This window comes from Antedon mediterranea, chromosome 3, assembly GCF_964355755.1.
Source record: "Antedon mediterranea chromosome 3, ecAntMedi1.1, whole genome shotgun sequence".
NCBI classification, from domain to species: Eukaryota; Metazoa; Echinodermata; class Crinoidea; order Comatulida; family Antedonidae; genus Antedon; species Antedon mediterranea.
This window is the reverse complement of record NC_092672.1, coordinates 38,571,513-38,591,985: the sequence shown is the minus strand read 5'-3', so window position 1 is coordinate 38,591,985 and position 20,473 is coordinate 38,571,513. Positions and strand designations below refer to the sequence as shown.

General features: G+C 32.9%; 3 protein-coding genes across 3 annotated transcripts; 2 read left to right on the top strand and 1 right to left on the bottom strand.

Moving 5' to 3' along the window:
- The first annotated feature begins 2 nt into the window (after positions 1 to 2).
- Positions 3 to 12,536, top strand: LOC140045536 (mRNA export factor GLE1-like). The gene is made up of 16 exons (XM_072090488.1): positions 3 to 120; positions 621 to 775; positions 6,932 to 7,040; positions 7,445 to 7,654; positions 7,830 to 7,924; positions 8,223 to 8,392; positions 8,662 to 8,775; positions 9,102 to 9,239; positions 9,327 to 9,442; positions 9,890 to 10,102; positions 10,503 to 10,693; positions 11,030 to 11,159; positions 11,434 to 11,538; positions 12,002 to 12,084; positions 12,251 to 12,314; positions 12,429 to 12,536. The coding sequence occupies exons 1-16, from the start codon at positions 28 to 30 to the stop codon at positions 12,495 to 12,497; spliced, it is 2,055 nt and encodes a 684-aa protein (XP_071946589.1). The 5' UTR covers positions 3 to 27; the 3' UTR covers positions 12,498 to 12,536.
- A 45-nt stretch (positions 12,537 to 12,581) lies between these two features.
- LOC140045537 (2-(3-amino-3-carboxypropyl)histidine synthase subunit 1-like) lies at positions 12,582 to 19,043 on the bottom strand. Its single transcript, XM_072090489.1, has 11 exons — positions 18,962 to 19,043; positions 18,330 to 18,397; positions 17,913 to 17,982; positions 17,683 to 17,746; positions 16,564 to 16,685; positions 16,030 to 16,184; positions 15,472 to 15,590; positions 14,579 to 14,647; positions 13,969 to 14,125; positions 13,772 to 13,872; positions 12,582 to 13,320 (listed from the first exon to the last, which is right to left on the bottom strand). Exons 1-11 carry the CDS (start codon positions 19,041 to 19,043, stop codon positions 12,930 to 12,932), a joined length of 1,398 nt encoding a protein of 465 aa, XP_071946590.1. The 3' UTR covers positions 12,582 to 12,929.
- A 235-nt stretch (positions 19,044 to 19,278) lies between these two features.
- On the top strand, positions 19,279 to 20,409 carry LOC140045535 (small nuclear ribonucleoprotein Sm D3-like). Its single transcript, XM_072090487.1, has 2 exons — positions 19,279 to 19,712; positions 20,042 to 20,409. The coding sequence occupies exons 1-2, from the start codon at positions 19,400 to 19,402 to the stop codon at positions 20,098 to 20,100; spliced, it is 372 nt and encodes a 123-aa protein (XP_071946588.1). The 5' UTR covers positions 19,279 to 19,399; the 3' UTR covers positions 20,101 to 20,409.
- The last annotated feature ends 64 nt before the right edge of the window (positions 20,410 to 20,473 follow it).

Sequence of the window (20,473 nt, the reverse complement as noted above, 5' to 3'; positions counted from 1 at the left end):
TTGGAGGTCGTTTTGGCCTAAGAAAACATGGAGCTTTCCAGTATTTTGTCGTCGCTAAAGAAAACGAGATTAGGAAACGTTAAACATGACCCCTATTGGCTTCAGGAGAATCGCCTTCCTGTGAGTGAACGTTAATACACATTTTGGTATATTTGTTAAAACAGTGCTATATAATACCAGGCTGGCCTAATCTTAAGTTAGGCTCAGTAGGTGAGTCAGACAGTAGCAGCCCGGGGCACCGCTTCCGCGCGCTAGGCATAGGCTAGTACTAGGCCTAGTATAAAACGACCACGACTAGCTAGCTAGGCCTAGCATTTAGAACCGGCTCTGCTAGCCTAGTTGGTCCTTCAGTCCTAGGTCGTATTGTGCATAGATGAGCTAGCTAGGCCTAGACATAGATAGCCTAGTAGTAGCCTAGTAGGCATGCCATCATGGAGGCCTAATAATATTAATATAATTAATTTTTTTGTGAACAAAATAATAAATAAATAGGCTTGCTATATTATTATTATATCAGTATGGATCTTATATCAGCTAACTATATCAGTAACATAGGCTATCAGTTAATTAGCAAAAATTGGACCTGGTTGGTTATTTCTTTGTTTTATTGCTTTGTTCAGGAAATTATTAAAGCATGTACATCTCCACCAACATTGAAGAATGTCACAGCTGACTTTAATTTGTTCACAAAAAGTGAATGTATTGAAATTGAAGAAAACTTAAATCAAAATAATTCAACTGTAGATGATGAGAAAAATGAAGTTTGTCCAATCAGGTGAGAATCTATATAATAATAATAATAAGCTTTATTTAATCACGGATACTTAACTCAACTAAAAGTTGTTTTTCAGTAAGACCGTGCTCAAAGGGAAACACCAACAATAATAAATGTCAAAAGTAGATATCAAATCAAATAATAAAACAATTACAGAAGCAAAAAACAAAAGCAGATAAAAAACAAGGATACACTTACTAACTATAAAATTAAATAATACACTACATTTAAATAAAGCTACATGAAATTAGCAGTTAACAGTTTCTTAAAAAGAGAGACAGAGTTCACATTTTTAATATCTTCATGTAGCTCATTCCAAACCTTGGCACCTCTATATGATAAGCTACGTTTTTTGTAGTTTGTTTTTGGTTTTGGTACTATTAAATTTGGCTTAGTTCTAATATTATAGTAATTGTTTTTGATATTGAACTTATTTAATAAATATAAGCATTTATTTACAACATTAGGCAAGTCATTAACATAAAGGAGAAACATTAATGGTCCTAGGATGGAACCCTGAGGAATTCCACATACACTGTGACTTTCATCAGAAAAATCACCATTTACATTGGTTATATGTACACGATTATGCAGGTAGTTTTCAAACCACTGAATAACATTTGAATGAAAATTGAAAGATCTTAGTTTATTGATAAGAATACTGTGATTTACTGTATCAAAAGCCTTTTTCAAGTCTATCATTACTAACCCAATATAATTTCCAGTGTCAATGGCTTCTAGCCAGGTCTCTGTGATATTAAGCAATGCAGTCGTAGTTGAGTAGCCTGGTCTAAACCCAGACTGATTTTCATATAGCATTTTGTTTAGATTTAGGAAATCATAAACTTGTTCAAACAAATACAACTTTTTCAAGAACTTTAGATAATATTGGGAGAATTGAAATTGGCCTATAGTTATTACATTCATTTTATTTCCACCTTTATGAAGAGGGCAGATCTTGGCCCTTTTCCATTGTTTTGGAAAAGTTAAATTTTTTAAAGATAAATTAATTATATATGTTATTGGGTAAACAATGTCATCGATAGCGATTTTTAGAAGATTAGCTGGTATTTCATCAGTTCCAGTTGCTTTTTTTGATGAAAGTGAGTTAAGAAGTTTATGTACGTCTTGTTTATTTACATATTTAAAGGTTAATTTGTCGTTAGTATTATTTACATCATTAGTAAAGTTAGAGAGTTGATTAGTAGATTGAATACATTGAGCTAATGTTGGACCCACATTGGCAAAATATTTATTTAATACATTTGCAATATCTTTAGAATTAGTTACTTCATCATTTTCTTTATCATTTGTGGTTTTAATACTTGTTATATTCATGCTTTTAGTTTTGCCAGGAATAATTAATTTAATATTTTCCCATATCTTTTTCTGATCTTTAGTATTGAGTTCAGAAAAATAGTTCTTCTTACTTTTTCGAAGTTCATAATTTACTTGATTTCTTAATTTTCTATATTCAGGCCAAAGCTGAGGCCTATTTTTCTTATTTATTCGTCTTTTTAATGCATCTCTTCTTCTGATGAGAAGTATTACATTTTTAGTTAGCCACGGACTGTTTTTTTTGGCGAACTCTTTTACATTTAATGGGTGCATTTTTATTTGCAATATTAAGAAAGGTTTTTTTGAAAGAAATCAACAGCATCATCAACATCAGTATAATTCTTAATTTCAGCCCAATTTGTATTAAGTAAGTCAGTTTTAAATTTATTTTCATCAAAATGTTTATACAGTAGTTCCTATTTGTTTTAAATCTATGGTTTATAAATTTACGTAAGGGCAAAATTCGGTAAATTGCGCGTTATTTCTAGAATGTTTACTCGATAGTATATAAAGTTGGTTAGAATCTTGGTACTGATTTAAACCACCAGATGTAACCCTGTTTACTAATTAAATTGAGTTAGATAATTAGTTATTGACAATTAAAACGAATTTAGGTTGAACGATTTGCCCCAAATAGGGGTGTTTTCCGACCATAGTATACACTGTCTAATGGATGTCCTCTTAAAAAATACCTGCACACAATAATACGAGGATGCTTCGCATTTTCCTATCTCCTCCTACGATAATTGTTTTTAATATCTGAAAACCGGTTGAACAGCTCGAGTACAGTATCATAATGTTGAAGACAGGCCGATTTTCTTAATAGACTCCCCGACGAGGGGGCTAGAGCCCCCCGTAGCCCCCCCCCCCCCCCCCCCCCCCCCGCTGGCGCCACCACTGTTGACGACTAAAACCTAGTGTATTCATAACTTGGCATTCATTTTAAGTCACACTCAATAGGCTACTTAGATAGAGAGATGCACTGTTGTAGCTAAGCACACTACCAATTACTAATCTCTAGCTATTGACGACTAAAACCTAGTGTATTCATATAGTCTGGTAGTTGAAGGGTTGAACCGGGAAAAAAATGGTACAAAGCAAATTTTTACATCGTTGGAAGCGCAATTTTATGGAGAATAACATATCCAAAATCGACAAAAATCCAACTTGGGGAAAATTTTTTAGACGCGTTTTACTTTTATTTTGTCAATTTACTTAAAAAACCACTCTTACAGTCATTATAATCTTATATCTTGGAAACCGCTAACTGCAGAGTCTTTAATTTGGTCTCTAATTGTTTGTTATGTACATATTTCTATTTGCTCTTACGAAATTCTTTGTCAAAAAATGGCTGGAAAGTTTATTTCTTGACATCTTGACCTTTGACCTCATATTTCGATATCTCAATAAATACTGAGTATACAAATTTAAAATTGGTCTTAAATTGTTCGTAAAGTGAACATTTCTATTCATGCTAATGACAAGTTTTTAAAATAAACGACATTAAAGAGGTCATTTTGAAACCATAAACGTGTATAATAACAATATAGATGGAAGATGGAACATTTTGTAATAAAATCGACTTAATTATAAAATTAGGCCATACCATTCTTTTTCACTATTCTTCATCTGATTCATCAACAACCAATTCCTCTGAATTTTTGCAACTGTCCCCTCTGCAATCTCCACATGATGTTACGCATTTCAGTCCATTTTTACGACATGAACATAAATTTGTACCACATGGGTTGTTGGATGATAATTTGCACTTGCACCGAACAAACTTTAGTAAAGTGTCTGGTGCTGCAGCAGAATCTGTCATGATTGGAGTTAGATGGGTTCCTTCGCATTTCCAACCCCATTGTAAAGGGTCCAAGTCAGTATTTAGTTTTGACCACACAAGTATCTGTAAATGTACCCACAGACTATTTAAATATGCTGCTCTCTCTCTGTAGGTGGAAGTTTTTGAGGCTCAAATGCTACCATATCCATAAATTTCACATACCGTAAGTTGTTTAAAGATTCACAGTTTTTGCGACCGTAGATTATTTTGAATACTTCAAGTCCAGCTTTTCCAATATCTTCGGCTGTTGCACTCTCATCACTAATTGACTTGGATAACTGTTGTAATTCCTTGGAACTACAAATTTTCTTCAGAAGATTAGTTTTTCCTTGGCCAAATATGGCAGATATCGTATCGCAGCCACTCCAAGCATGAGCGAATGACAAATGCGATGTTACATCATTGCCAGTATTCTTGACAAGATCACAAATTTTCTACAACTTTAGCTCTTTATTATATGACTGTTTCGCTTCAGTAAATATCTGCCATAGTTGGGTTAAAGTGGTACATCATCAACACAAGCACGTCTGTGTCATCGGCTACCACATCAACAGTTTGCCCTTGCCGTGCGTACTATAGAGCAAATGAAACAATCATTGTATCAGCATCTCCGGTACTTGTGTGTCTTCCAACACGCCTTTGATGCTCATGGTCTTTTATTGATGGTCCCTTTTCAAAACACAATGCATGAATCTCCAAATTTTCTACGAACACAACTCACATACTGCATGGCTATATCTTTATATGTTGCCCCTTTTGCTCTGTGTAAGAGCTCCTCCATCTAAAACATACATTGTATGTTGGTTTCGTGTAAGTGATTGTGTTCTGCTGGAATCAAATATTTCAAAAAAGTTTGTAAATGACGTGGTATCCACATTTTGCCTCGTTCAATATTGCCGATGTCGTCATTTATGGGATATGATTCAGTGTTGTACTTACTTTCTCCTATTTCTGCTCGTAAGATAGTTGCTGCAGTACATACAATTCGCTCTGATTCATCTTCAATGTTTTGTTTTCTCTCCGAGTACCATTTCTCATTAAGTATGTACTTTGCCATGTTTTTGAAACAAACAATATTCCCACGTCCTTCAACCTCCACAAAGAAAATAAATTGTTTGTAACGTTCTTCTAGCTTTTGTTTTAGTCTTTTAACTGAGTATATTATAGACTCTTCAGCTAACTCTCTCATCTTTGTGTGTAATTCTGTAAGACTGTAGAGTTCTGCATCAGCGTCTAATTCCAGCCACTGGCACAGTTTTTCAAAACATTGCAGCATTTCTTGGTGTTCATGCCTTCCTTGCTGCTTTTTTACATCGTCTTTGATTAGCTCTTTATTTAGCATAAAACGTGAAAAACAATCATGATGATAAACAGCTTCTGCTACAACTAGATCTATACATCCATGCAGAAGTTTTTCCATTTCAGGAGCCCAAGAGTCTGCTTGTGATGCGCATTTCTCCAAAAGTCTACCACGAATCGGTAATGTTGTAACAATATGTACACGTGGTGTTCTATTTGGATGCCTAGTATCAACTGTAGTGGATTTCCCGCACAAAAAAAATCTCTCTTCCAGTTGAAAGGTAAATCATTAGATCGTAGCCTTTTCACACTTGAAACATCATCCTCACGTTCTTCATCACGCCCAACTGGGACTCTTTCATTGGTAAATTTTCCACAACATTTCTTATGAACTAATACTTTACCAATTGGTGTGGACTTGGCACATTCAGTTAAATAATTTAATCTAAATGTCCACGGTTTTTACTGAACTCAATCATGGTGAGAATTCCCTTTCTTGTTACATTGACTGGCACAACATCATACTCATACCAAGTGTACATATCACACAACGGTCTTCATTAAAGTTGTTATAGACAATAATATTTTCCATCTTTGACTTTTGTATTGATATCAAAAGTTATTCTCACTGTAGACCTATGATGTGTCTGATCTTTTAGGCTCTACCAATATTTAAATGTAGCTTAACTAGACATTTTACACAAATTATATATATAAAGTATATAACTTAAACTGCTAATTAGATATTAATAAATAATATTATTCATAAGATTTTGTTTAATACCTAACTTTCATAAAAAACCATGCTCAAAAAGTTTTTCAGAATATGAATAATTTAAAAAACCTAAATGTATATTAACTTTTCTGATTGGCCTAATAGATGAAGTTTGCATACAAAATACTAAATACACCAATCAGAATTAAGCTTACATTGCTAGCTAGGCAATGCCCTTAGGTTAAATAAAGGATTTACACTGTGTGTGATGATTGTGTGGTAGGCCTAAATCAGATTTCTTATTTAACTTTGTAAGTAGGCTGTAACTACAAACCTGAACACAAAATGTTTGAAGATTGGTAAACAAATAATCATTTTATTAATATTTGTAGACATTTTAGGCAATGTACAATACAGTAAATAATTTGAGTAAAACTAATCTACTTCATACTCTAGGCCTACTAGGCCTAGGCTAGTCACTGACTGTGCTAGATAGGCCTGGCCTGGCAATGCATTTCAAGTCCCTGTGTTAATTGCTAGGCCCGTAAAGGAGGCAGTAGAAAAACGTATCTAAAATGTTTTCCCCAAGCTAGATTTTTGTCGATTTTGGATATGTTGTTCTCCATAAAATTGCGCTTCTAATGATGTAAAAATTTGCTTTGTACCATTTTTTTCCGGGTAGGGCCTATATTTTTGGTTCAACTACCAGACTAATAACTTGGCATCGTTCATTGAAGAAATTGAGATGATTTATTATAAAAACATTGAATTCACTGATAGGCCTATAAAGCAACATGCCCGGCCTCTATACCTAGCAATACTGATTAAGATTTCCTACTGAGAATCAAGTAATCAAATCAATAACACTCAGAATATTAAGAAAACATATTGTCTTTCATATTCAGAAAAATTTTTCATTAAAATATAGTTTTTTATTTCCTAATTTATTGATTGTTTTCAGTGTACAATCATCTGATACAGTAGAAAGTATAGAATTAACACATCAAGATGAAGATCATGTTCAGTTATCACTGAAAAGGTGTGAAGATGAATGGCAACAGAAAGCAGAGGTTAGAAAACACACATTTTACATTGTAAGATTGTTTTTAATTGTATACGTTAACAATAGAGATGACTAAAGTTCTGTTTACACTATTAAACTTTATGTGATGTGCCCATATATAGAAATGGTGATGTCATGTGACATTTGGGCACATCACACTTTTGTTTGTAGTTTGATAGTGTGGACAGAGCTTAATAAGGTAGCAATAGAGATGTCTAAAGCTCAGTCTACACTATCAAACTTCATGTGACAAAACAATTGATGTGCCCATATATGGAAATGATAATGTCATATCACTACAATATTTGGGCACATCACAAACTAGTTTGATAGTGTAGACAGAGCTTTAGAAAATTTATTACTGTTTTTTATTGCTATTGATGTGTTAAATCCTGATTTTTTTTATTTTAGGAAAATGTAAAGAAAAGAAGAGAAAGTCAGGAGAAGTTCAGCAATCATCTTTGGGAGCAGTCATTAGAACAAGTAGCTGTCTTAGAACAGAAACAAAAGATTAAAACAATGCAGCTGATGGAGAGAGTTAAAAAAATTGAAGAACAAAGTGATGAGACAATAAGAAAGAGATTACTCAACCAAAGAGAAAGTCATAGAATGAATATAAAGGTGAAACAAATTTTTTTATTATTAATATTTTTTTAGAACAATTTAATATTAAAAATAAAATCTTATATTTAAAAAAAATCCAATGCTTAAAAAAAAAATTCTAATATTAAAAAAAAAATTCCAATATTTGTTCATTATCTTCTTCAAATCATCACTGAATTATTTTTTATTCCAGAGATTAGATGCAAAGTTAAAAGAATTGGAGCTTATGACAGAAGCAGAGGCAGCAGAGAGGAGACGGGTAGAAGTGGAGGCTGAGAGACAGGCAAGGTAAAAATAATATAAAATGTATAATGTTATGTAATAGCACACACACTGGTAAAGGAGGAGCACCTTCAGCTCCCATGTAGGATTTTGCCTGTCAGTGGTGCTAGCCTCTTTCTCCACCTTTGTCTATCCATCATCTCTATGCTCAGTTCTTGTTAGGGGAGGACCTGCTATGTAGTATTCACATTCTTTCACATATTAACATAATATACAATTACAAAAATAGAATCCAACATTAATCACGGATATATACTAGAAGAACTATTCAAGATTTCATTTCCTAATTGTTATTTCTTATCAGGGCTGCAGAAGCTAAACGACATCTAGAGAGCATGACACTTGTACATAAACAAATCAAGGAATGTTTATCAGCCTTAACAAAACTAATAGCAGGCTGTAAACACAAGGAACTTCTTAGAAAAGATGTGAAAGAAATTATAGAGTATGCTACTAAGTTACGAGATGGTGCAGGTAAGCAACGACTTTGGTACTTAATTGGCAACTTATGTGTACTGTTGGCTATTGTTAATTAAGTTGTAGACCAGTATTTGCCAGTGTGGTAGAAATAGAACAGATAACAGTCAACAGGAACATTTATTGATATATTTAGTTATTGTAGTATATTGTAAATATAAAACAATTTTCAAAGGAGTAGCTATATGCTATGAATTAAATATTAACATTTCTAAACTCTATTAAATTATTACTTTTAATAACAATTTAATTGAATTTTTTTTTAGACAGCTTAATGACAAAGGGCACAGCATCAGGTGCTACTAGAGAATTGGTTGATGGCATGATCAACATAATAGGAGAAGTAAAGAAATGTTTGGAGAATGCAAGCCAAGCAACAGGTTACTTACAAACATTCAATATATAGAGCTCTGTCTACACTATCAAACTTTCTGTAACAAAAAAATGTGATTTGCCCATATTTGGGCATATCACCACCTTATTTGGGCATATCACCACCATATTTGGGCACATCACACTTTCTTGTCAAACTTTGTGTAGACAGACCTTTAGAATATAATGTGCACAAGATACTCTAGTATCAAATCCTTGATACAACATTCTGACATTGGACGTGGGGGTTGTCAACTTTTAGAATTCGATTCTATTTTTGTGTCTTGTTTTCATTCACATGAGTAATTTGTACTAATATTGTTTTGTAATCCAGCTGAAGCAGAGAAACTAAGCAAAGAGATAGCTGCCAAGAAAAAGGAAGAAGAAGAAGCAGCGAAGGCTGCTCCACCACCTGCTACTACACCCACTGCTACAGCTGTTCCAACTAATGTCAGCCCCCCTCAAATAACCGGTAAGTTACTGTCAATATCACCCATCCTAATAGTAATAGTCGTCATCATTTAAAATCCTGATTATCAAGAATTTGTTTTTAATGTAGGAATTTTAAATGCTTATGCCACTGACGAATCAAATAAACGTTACATTGAAGTCATGAATAAGTTAAACGAAGCAACTAATTCCTTTAAAGAACTTACAGATAGCAAGGACCCTAGAGTAAGTATCTACTTGTTTCAGCAACACAACAGAGTTAATATTGGAAATGTAAATTAGAACTAAACCAGTGCTTTGAACCCAGAAGCCTGTGATTGGTAGGCAAATCTACTACCACCAAGCTACAATGCCACTACAACCTGCTACTTTTGAGATAGTCATATCCTGTAGGATGAAGAAATCCCTTTTTAGGGATGGTGATATCTGTTAATTGTACTCTTTTTCATCTTTAATTTGTGGCATAGAAAAAAACCCATTCAATATTATTAAGGCTAATCTGTTAGCAACCAAACTACAATGCCACTACAACCTGCTACTTTTAAGATACTGTAGTAGAGGTATATCTTTTAAGATGCAGTAAAAATATATAATACCTTTTTAGGGATGGTGATATTTGTCATCTTTAATTAATGGCATAGAAAACAAAAAACAAAATATTTTTCTCTGAAGATAAAGAAAGAAAGGTTTGGTTTACAAAAGGCTGTGAACACTCCAGTGAATGCGGTTTCAGACAAGTCAGGTTCTCACTTAAAAGACAAACTCAATAAACTAGTCCGGCTTCTTTCTGGTCAATCTGTTGAAGTATCGAACCAGAGGATGTCCGCAGGCTCCCTGCCAGGCGGTGTAATGTTTTGTAAAGATCTGCTGGCTAAGAAGCTTGTGGTACGTCATGTATTTGATATATTCAATTTCAGCACAACAGAAATATACAAAGTTATATACAGTAAAATAATTAAAATGCCTGATTGTCCGAAGCAAATTGTATCACTGCTAGACGACTTATTTATGCAAGTTTGCTGTGTGTACCCACTCATCTTATTAATACAATAAACAGCACTGACATCTTTGTAGTGCCAAAATTATTAATATTATAATGTTATAATACACCTCTAAGCAGTCAATATCTGTATACTGACAACTTTGTAGTACCAACATTGTTTCTCTACAGCTTGCTGAATGAATTCTCCAACAGACAAGTATCTTCCCTATTGTATATTTCTATGTTATTTAAATTATTAACTTGACTCTGATCGAAAATTTGTTTTAAATTGGTTTTTTTTAGAAACAAGGTGATGAGCAAGTGTCTTCTCAACATGAATCAGCATTTGTATATGCTGCCCTCACAGTTGCCATAATGTGTGAGTTTCCAGACATGCGGCCTCTTGTCTTGGCCCACTTTTACAAAAACTGTCCATATCTAGTACCATACTATATTCCAAAGCAAGAATCTCAAACATCTGAAGAATATTTTAAGTAAGATACTAAGTTAATTTGACCCTTTTGATTTTGATTGACAATGATTTAGAATGATATATTGTCTAAAGGCCAATTTACATAGACAAGCAGGAAACTGCATAGCTTGTTCCGCTTAGAATCTGTATCTATATTGAGCAGAAACCGCCCGTCAGCTCCGTGTTGTGTGTAAGTGGTCATAAGGATAACATAGATTCTATATTTTTATTGTCGCTACCGCTCATCTGTGTAAATAGGCCTTTACGATATAAGATATTAACATAATGTTCTTTTAATACTAATTTCTTTAACAATATTTCAATTACTTTGAAAAAACATTGAATTTTATGTTTTTAGGACATTAGGTTATCAATATGATAGTGATGGTACGGCCGAAAAGCAGGATAAATTTCTACGACGGATGTCTGGTTATACACGTCTATTTGCTTCCATTATCATAACACAACCAGTTCAAGGCTCTCAACATGTAAGCTTTTTAGTTATTTGCAAGGTCTTGTATTAGTTTCAACTTTCAAAATAATCTAACTAACATTTTGGGGTTTTTCAATATCACAAGCATAAGTCTTTTAGTAAGTAAATACTATATGTCTGTAGCTATACTTTTCATTCATGTTAACAATTAAGTCTGTGTGTGTGTTGACTAATATTCTGGACTTAAGTGAAAGTAAATTACGGTTGGGCACCACTTAATTATCTTTCTATTCGTTGGCTAATATTCTGGACTTTGTTTCTCTTTGTAGAAACATCCATTTGGAGTTGAAGAAGGTTGGAAGTTTGTAGCCAGCATGCTAGCCTTGGAACCTCAACCCGATATTACAGCTACGGTGTTGTTTGATTTCTTGCAGGTAAGCATGTACTAAGAACGTGCTTACATTCGTTTTTTAAGAATATTCTTATTATTTAAACGCCAAAACAAAAGCAACTGTTCAAAGACTGAATATTTATTTTAATTATGATTAGATTTAAAGATGTATTGTACTCCAGAAACAAAAAAGATTATTAAATCAAATTTTGAATAGGTTATTTTGTAGTTTTAATAAAGTTAATCCCTTTCGTAAAAAAAACCAGAAAAAACAATGTTTTCTCATATAAAATGACAAAATATTTTTTGCTTTAAATTATAGTTTTTTGAGGTAAATAAATTTGTGGTTCAAAGTGGATAACTACTATTATGTGACATTAAAATAGCATATTCAACAAAAAATGTTAACAATGTTCAGGGGGACAATACATCTTTAAACAAAATAATTTCATGACTGATTATTTTTATGATGAATATAACGAATTGTCTTTTCTGCTTGTGACCAGGTGGCAGGCTCCACTCTGCTTCAAACTTATGGAAAACAATTTTTAAAATTACTTCATGTTCTCTATAAAGACTTCTTTCCTAGGTAAGTACAGACTTAACTTACCTTAACAAATTTATAAAAAGACTCATAGGTAGAATATGTTCATTACAACTATGCTTGTAGGCAACAGTAGTTTAGATAACTCACTCCAATACCAAATATGGTAACCTAACCAAAGATTATACTTAATATACACTTTTCAATATAGAATTGAATCCGTAAAAGGCCAAGGTGGAGGTGGTCCTGTAATGAGACTCAAAAACTTCTTAGAGGTATGTGGATTATTTCAATATGATAGATTTAGTACTCAATCTATTTAAGTCAAATGCAGTATTGCGTAAAGCTACATCGTAAGTACCAATAATTTAATGGTTTTCTTTTCACAGGAATCACTAAAAAGGAATTCGATTCCAGCAGCCAAGGGAATGTTACCAGCACATTTCTGGAGGACATAACATTAATGTCAATATTCTTATAAATGTTATTGTCAATTCAACATTATTTTGCAATATTAATGTTCAGTAAAATTATGATAAAATTGATTGTACACTAGTAAACATTGAAAAGTTAATTTTTAATTTAACTTTGTTTTATTATGAATTTTATATGGTGGGTGTTCTTTTAAAGGTTCCTAAATTAAAATATGTCCTAAATACATTATAAACTATTTTCTTTTTATCTTATAATGTGGTATCGTGAATTTCAAATTTCTGTAAGAATATTTTTTTAAAGACAAATAAACTGAATCTAAAATATTTGTTCATGAGTTTTATTTAAGTACCGATAGGCGTTGTTCCATTTTAGATTTTTACTTCAAACTTGTGATTCTGTGTTGACATGTGTGATTGTCACTTTTCTGTACATAAATGCTGGAATGTCACAATATACTAGTTTGGTATTGATACAGCATCTTGTTTCACAACTTGACAACATCCTTGTGATGTTTCATTACAGTCTGGTTGTGCTGGTACTAAATTGGATTCAATTCCTTTCAGTTTAACAGTATTTCCTTTACAACATTCTGTTAATGGAACATTTGAACTACTTGTTGATTTCTCTTCTGTTTTTTTCACCTTTCTGGTTGGCCTAGCTGGCCTATTCACTTCATTGTTGACAGTCCAAGCTCCAAGACTGGCATTACTGTAGTAGTCCATTGGGTAGCTCTTTTGCCATTCAATGTCCTTGAGGGCGACAGATGCCTCGTAAGGGGTTAAGAGTGGTTTATCAAATGCGTAACCCCAATCAATAGACAAGCGAGGGCATGCTACTTGTACCCACCTAAAAGAAACAACATTAAATTAAAGTAGGAGGTTTAACTGGACTTTAAGTAATTGGGGGTAAAGTTTAATGATGTGTTACGAGGCCTAGCCTTGGGTTCCCACCAGTTTCCATCTCTTCATTTGTGTGTCATACTTAACCTAGGGGGTAAAGTTTAATGATGCGTTACGAGGCCTAGCCTTGGGTTCCCACCAGTTTCCATCTCTTCATTCACTCGAAAACAATCACTTCCTATCCTTTATTCTCTTGTACTGGTATATGGCCGATATATTACTGTAAGTCCATTGGGAATTTATAGTCTCTCTTTCCATTTTAGTGTAGTGTTTTTATTTTATTGGTGTATGAGAGATGCAAATTATGTGACCTTTTTTTAGGAGCAGTTGCTTATTTAATAATTTCATTCCTACATTGTTAGTACTGTAGTTCAATACAAAATAACATTGGGACTTACGCATCAACATCTTTAAATATTTTCAATTTGTCTGGAAAAATTTCAGATAAAAGAACAAGAATATAATCCAATCCACATGACTTCAACCTTTCCTCTAAATGCTGAAATAAAGTTCACATTTTTCATGTAAAGACATTGACAACCAACTAGTGGGTGGGTAAAGTATAAGTAAAACTAAATGTGTGTAATGTCTTTACCTGTAAAACCTTTGGTGCACCTTGTCTGCCCAATGTTCCTAGTATTAGACCAAACTTGTTGGCTTGTCTGGCCTTAGCAATAGCTGTCTGACGTATATTATGCATTCGTTCTGTTTCATAATGTTCTTGCGAAAACACCTTGCTGTAGGGGTCATACCTGAAATAACAACAAATGCAAGGTTTTTTCCTTCTGTTAAGTTTTCCCCTTATACTTACCTTAAGTGGTGCTTACCATAAGTGAAATAAGAGGCAAATAGTATTACTTTTATAGGTTACCTCCTCTCATTGTTTTTATGTGCGAGTCATATGTTCATTTAAAAGTTTAGATTGTTGGGTTTGAATAGTGTGTGAGTGATATGGTAATGCATTTGTTTATGATATCATTCTAATCATATTGGCTAGAACTGAGCATGCCCATCATAGTTCAGATTTTTTGGTTCAATGACCTACTATAAGGCTTTCAATAATTTGTTTAGAGCTCTGTCTACACTATCAAACTGTGACAAAAAAAATGTGCCCAGACCAGATTTTGGATATATCACTACCATATTTGGGCACATCACATTTTTTTGAAGACTTTTAAATAAAAAAGTTCCATACAGTGGCTTACCTGAATGCTTTAATGTTAGGATTAGCTATCATAATGGCTTCTAAATGAAACCTTCCATCTCCAAGATATCTAGAATAAGAAAAAAGATTTAATTTATTACCTCCGCCAAGGAGGTTATGTTTTCACCCCTGTATGTTTGTGTGTGTGTCTGTGAACAGCCTGGAGGCCACAGTTTTTATCCGATTCTAACCAAATTTGGTAGAGTTCGAATTTGAGGGGAAAGGTCATAGGTCAAGGTCACAACTAACAAAAAATTATTTTACTGCCTAGAGACCACAGTTTTGATCCGATTCTCACCAAACTTAGCCACAATGATCAATGACACATCATATAATTGTGGTTAAATTTTAAAGGGTCAGGGTCAAAGATCAAGGTCCACAAAAAAAAACAAAAAAAAAACCCTCAGTGGGGCTTGAACCAGCGATCTCAACTGTGAGAGGCTGGATACATAACCATTACACCACACTGTCATCCACAACTTTGTAGTGTGCAGTTAACATATTTACACTTAGAACTAATAAAAAAAATGTAAAAAAAAAAATATTCAGGGGGCATTTTATGTAGGGGAATTTTACAGTAGGCGGAGGTTTGTACTCTCGGAGTACCCTCTAGTTAATAATAAATTTACAGTAAATCTTCCACAACTGACCTGTCACACCAAGGTAACCTCATGCTTTTTACAATAATGCTTTATAAACAGTGCTTGTATTGTACATATTTCTTCACTATAATATCTAATGCTTTGTCTACACTATCAAACTAGTTTGACAAAAAAAAGTGTGATATGCCCAAATATGGTAGTGATATGACATCATCATGTCCATATATGGGCACATCACATTTGAACATAAAGTTCGACAGAGTTTTAGACAAAAACAAGAGTTATCCATTACATAATAGCATCAACATCTTGAAGTTGAGAAGCAGTACATCCCAGGATTTCACCAGGAGAAAGAGGCTTGCTCTGTGGCACTTGAATCTTGTACTGGTCTTTCAATTGTACATATGAAGCCTTGAAAGATAACAGGTTTCATTATGAGGAATATATGCTAAAACTGCAATTAAGTGTACTACTATTTTGAATTAATGTACAAACTGAGAGTTTACCACCTGGCCTTAAAAGATATTTTAGGAAGCTTTAATTTTGCTATCTGATTAGCAAATTTCTATTAAATTGCACACAAATCAATCATCATGTTCCTGTATAGTATTTCTGGTGTCAATTGTATCCTTTTTTATATATAATTACCATTGGTTTTATACTTTTATACAAATTTTAATATTGAGAATATGTAAATATCTTTGTAATTCAGCTAAGGTTGCGATGATGATATTGAAATAAATGAAATGAATACAACAATATTAAAGGTGTGTACTGTGTATATATAATGATTATGTTTCCTAATTTAGTATGCAATTTAGTTCTAACTTAAAACAAACTAAGAACTTACCTGAAGGGCAGCAACAAATTGAATAGTGCTAACAAATGCTAATGAAGTGATAGGTTCAAAATTCAATTTAATGGTTTCAATAAAGTGAACTGTGTCGATTTTTATATCTACAAATACATACAACATATTGATTGATTCGGTAGCATTTATTGGAACTGTAGAGAAAAAAAGAAAAATTAAAAGTAAAACCAAAGTTTAGTTAAATTGGATATAATTAAACATTTCAAAACTTTATTACATCATTGACATCAAATCTGACAGTATCAATATTTGTACCAGTGGCGTAACAGCTATGAGCGCTCACCGGCTAAACCCAGGGGTCCTGAAAGCTTATGGGGGCCCCGAGCAATGTCCAGAGGAAAACAAGTATTGAAATATGTTGAAAAAGGCTAAAACAGCGTTGGAGGGCCACTTGGGTTGTTTCCTAAACCAGGGGCGTCAAGCCTCTGTGGTACGCCACTGATTTGTACAAGAAAGCCTTTCTATTCTGTTCCATTGACTTAATTGTATTATATACAGTAATGTTATTCTTACTAAGGCAGCTGTGTCCATAATGCACCATCATGTCCGCTCCAAGAGCTTTGGCAGTAAAGTCATCTACGCAGCAAGCCCCATATGTTACATCGCCCATGATTAACGTTTCAGCACCTGTGAATCTACAAAAATTCAATAAGAAAAAAGAATTTAATTCATCACTTTGACGAATTATAGGGTTATCATTTTTATAATTTACTGACATTTAATTTTTTTAAACATGACCATACGTTAAAATATAATCACAAAACGTATAATCCAATAATAGGCCTGACCATCTCTAATTTAGACAAACTTATGTACCCAATCCTCCATAGGACTATACTTGGTAATGACAGTAATAAACAACAACACACTTGGCACACTTTTTAAAGCCCCCTTCCCTACGTTTTTTAGATCTAATTTAAGATCACAAACTATATTTAATGTAAAAATAATACTATATGGTCCTATTGCGATAACTTTTTTCGTCTTTAAACGGTTAAAAATGTGAAAAATAAGTTTGATTCTAATAATTATAGCGGCCCGCTATAAATCCCAAAATGCATTGCGCGCGGATTGATATTTTTGTTTTTCACCTGTAATTCGCCCACTTTTCGATCGATCGTGAGGCCAAAACAAATGGAAGACTCCTAACTTTTCAGTGAAAATACCGGGTTTTCCCCAATTTGTATTAACGGAGTCTGGCAAAAATAGAACAATTAATGCAGCAACTATACAACGTCAGGCTAGGTATATAGCTAGCGTACGATGTTCGTACGTTACCGATGTTTACCAGCTAGGCCTACAAAACTAAGCCTAGCTAGGCTAGGCCAAAGACCGTCCACGAGAGGTCGATCGCCGCGAGCTACTTAGGTAGTGCATTGTTTCTCACTTTTTATCATAATTTACCATAAAACGTACATTTAAGACAAGGAATGACATGGTTTAATGTTTTTAAAGTGATATATATGTATTATTTTCCAAAAAAACGTCCAAAATTGCAGGGAAGGGGTCTTTAACATTGGCATTTATATAGCGCCTTTACAATGATCAAAGCACTTATTTTATTATTAGAATCTTTGATTTGTGTAAATTGCATTTTATTCATGTTTCATGTGTTTAAATTCAGACACCAACCTTTCAATCATATCTGCTATAGTACAGGCAAATATCAACAAACCTTCTGGGAACTGGAGTGCCACTGCAAATACAAGAATAATCATGGTATTAATTTATACCACTTTTATGTTATAATTTTGATGCCTAGATACTGTATATTTACATTATATAATGCCATTGATGCCTATATATAATTATATAAGTTGAATTTTTGTATGCAGCAAATAAATATTTAGTTTATTATATACCTTTTTTAGCATTTACAGTTTTTACTCTCCATATGGTTTTTGGAATTTCAAAATTGTAGTTATTTGGAAGCTAAAAAACAATAGATAAAATTAGATAATTTATTAAAATAACCATAATATAACTGTATCATTATATTGTTGTTGTGAGACTCAGGTTTTTATCTTATACTATAAAGAAACTGCTATATCGTAGTTGTTTTTTTTTTAAATTTCATTCATTGGACTTGATAATGACCCCATGATGGAGTCGAAAAGTCGTTCTTTTTTAAGCGTTATTTTTCTATTATGTATTTACAATAAACATACCCTCATTCGTATATTGTAGTTGTCTTCAATAATAAAAAAAAGAAGAAATTACTAAATATATACATTTTAATAATGTTACTACTCATTGCACTTTTATTCAAATAAACTGACCTGAGATATTGCATCGTTAATATCTTTATTTTTTAAAATCTCATCTGGAATTTGGTGGCTTGGACGTGCTGAAAAAAGGAATTTACTAAAAAAATAGATTATATCTCTGGTGGTCACAGATTAAATACATAATAATATAAAAATCCTTTAATAGTGTACATGGCATTAAATATTTACTATATCAATTATTAGACTCAAAACCTTTATCACCTTCATAAAACAGTTTCAATGAAATAGTTTTAACTTAGACTTAAGCCCTAGGCCTAATTAATTCATTTAATTCTGGTATTACAATTTAATATTTATTATTATAATTATAAACAATTAACTCTGTCATTTCAGATCTTATTATTATATTAAATAAATAATTGTTCGATACTTCAGCTTCAAAATAAACCCCTTCACTCATTGTCATGTTAGACACGGGTACGAACTGACCATTTGCTTTACTTCTAGTCTACAACAAACCTACTACAGTACTCGGTACTTCAACAAGAAAGTATTGTTGACGTTGCGTTGAGCCTACCTAGCTAGTAGCCTAGGTAGTACTATGTGTTTTTACGATATAGTAAACATTTTATTAAGCAAATAAATTGTATAGGTTAAAGTTATATAAAAAAATATGATGTTACCCTTTTTACTGGTGTAACGTTTGGGTGCCGATGTTTTTGCAGACACAACATGTGGTTGATTGATTTCTGTTTTGGTGGCCATTTTGTTTGTATATATTATAGTTGGCTCGATCCCAACAATTTGTAAACAAGTGTGTGATAATTTCATTTTTAAAATATGATCAGTTAGGTAAATATTATAGTATACAAATAGAATGTAAATTATACATTCAAATAGGTAATATAGTATTTTATAAAAAAATTAATAGTCTTTAATGACTGTATATAATAGTTTTGATTGTGGTGGAGAAACAATTTTCAACAAACGAACAACGAAATAGAGACGCTTGCGGTGAATACAAATCAAGAGAAATCAGCAGCGTAAACATATCCTTTAAAATCGTCATTTTTAAGATCACATCTAATATTTTGAATTTTGATTATCATTAAATAATTAAAATGTCGATTGGTGTACCTATAAAAGTTTTACATGAAGCGGAGGGTCATGTTATTACATTGGAAACAAACACCGGTGAAGTGTACAGGGGAAAGCTAATTGAAGCCGAAGATAACATGAATTGTCAAATGTCTAACATTACCGTAACATTTAGGGACGGCAGAGTGGCTCAACTTGAACATGTATTTGTAAGGGGGAGTAAGATTAGGTTTCTTATCTTACCGGACATGTTAAAAAATGCCCCTATGTTCAAAACGAAGCAGAACAAAGGTGCCGGTGCAGGACGAGGCAAGTCTGCTATTCTCCGAGCTCAGGGTAAGTGGAAGGGAGATCAGTGGAAGTTGGTTTCCCCCATATTATTTGTCAGAACTTACTTTCTTATTTTAGGCCTAGGTGTTCAGCCTGACCACAAGACTATGCTAAAAATAACATATGTTTGATTTTTGTCTTGTTTGTCGCCTATTTAACGTAGGCCCCTACAGTATATAAAAATAAATATGTTCTGTTTGGATCCTTATTTTTAAATGTATAAAATGCAATTTTTAAAGAATACAGAAAAGAAAGTAGGTAAATGATTTTTTACAAACATGATTTATGCCTAGACTTTAAAATAATATGCAAACATATTACTTTATGTTTTACAGCTGCAAGAGGAAGGGGCAGAGGAGGTGGAAGAGGCAATGTTTTCCAAAAGCGAAGATAATAGCAAAGCTACGACAAAGACTTTTATATGTAGCATCAAGGACATTAACTGTGCACTGGGTTTTGTAGCAAGTTGTAACTGGAAAAGCTCACATTTTATTAGGGTTTTTGCCCTTTATAAACTGCATAACTATGTCGCTACAGTGCAGAGATGATTAAAAGAGAACACTCCATTTTTTAAGACAGAAAATTGTCATTATGTTTTAGTTGCTATTTTTTTAGATTCTTAAGCTAGTCGATTGTTGAATATGATTTTTAATGTACAGTTTCAGTATCCATTCAGTAATTAAAATTTGATAATACAGTATAATGCAATATGTTTGTTGTAATTTAGTGTTTATTTAGTTAAATACAGTTGTTAAATTTCTGATTTG

Bases quoted from the DNA above. Each gene is read 5' to 3' on its own strand.
- LOC140045536 (XM_072090488.1), top strand. From the start codon at position 28: ATGGAGCTTTCCAGTATTTTGTCGTCGCTAAAGAAAACGAGATTAGGA. The intron at 7,041-7,444 runs GTTAGAAAACAC...TTTTTATTTTAG, and splicing joins AATGGCAACAGAAAGCAGAG to GAAAATGTAAAGAAAAGAAG. The intron at 9,443-9,889 runs GTAAGTATCTAC...TTTTCTCTGAAG, and splicing joins CAGATAGCAAGGACCCTAGA to ATAAAGAAAGAAAGGTTTGG.
- LOC140045537 (XM_072090489.1), bottom strand. From the start codon at position 19,043: ATGGCCACCAAAACAGAAATCAATCAACCACATGTTGTGTCTGCAAAA. The intron at 14,648-15,471 runs GTAATGGATAAC...TTCTTATTCTAG, and splicing joins CAAGATGTTGATGCTATTAT to ATATCTTGGAGATGGAAGGT. The intron at 13,873-13,968 runs GTAAAGACATTA...ACTTTATTTCAG, and splicing joins GTGCACCAAAGGTTTTACAG to CATTTAGAGGAAAGGTTGAA.
- LOC140045535 (XM_072090487.1), top strand. From the start codon at position 19,400: ATGTCGATTGGTGTACCTATAAAAGTTTTACATGAAGCGGAGGGTCAT. The intron at 19,713-20,041 runs GTAAGTGGAAGG...TATGTTTTACAG, and splicing joins TGCTATTCTCCGAGCTCAGG to CTGCAAGAGGAAGGGGCAGA.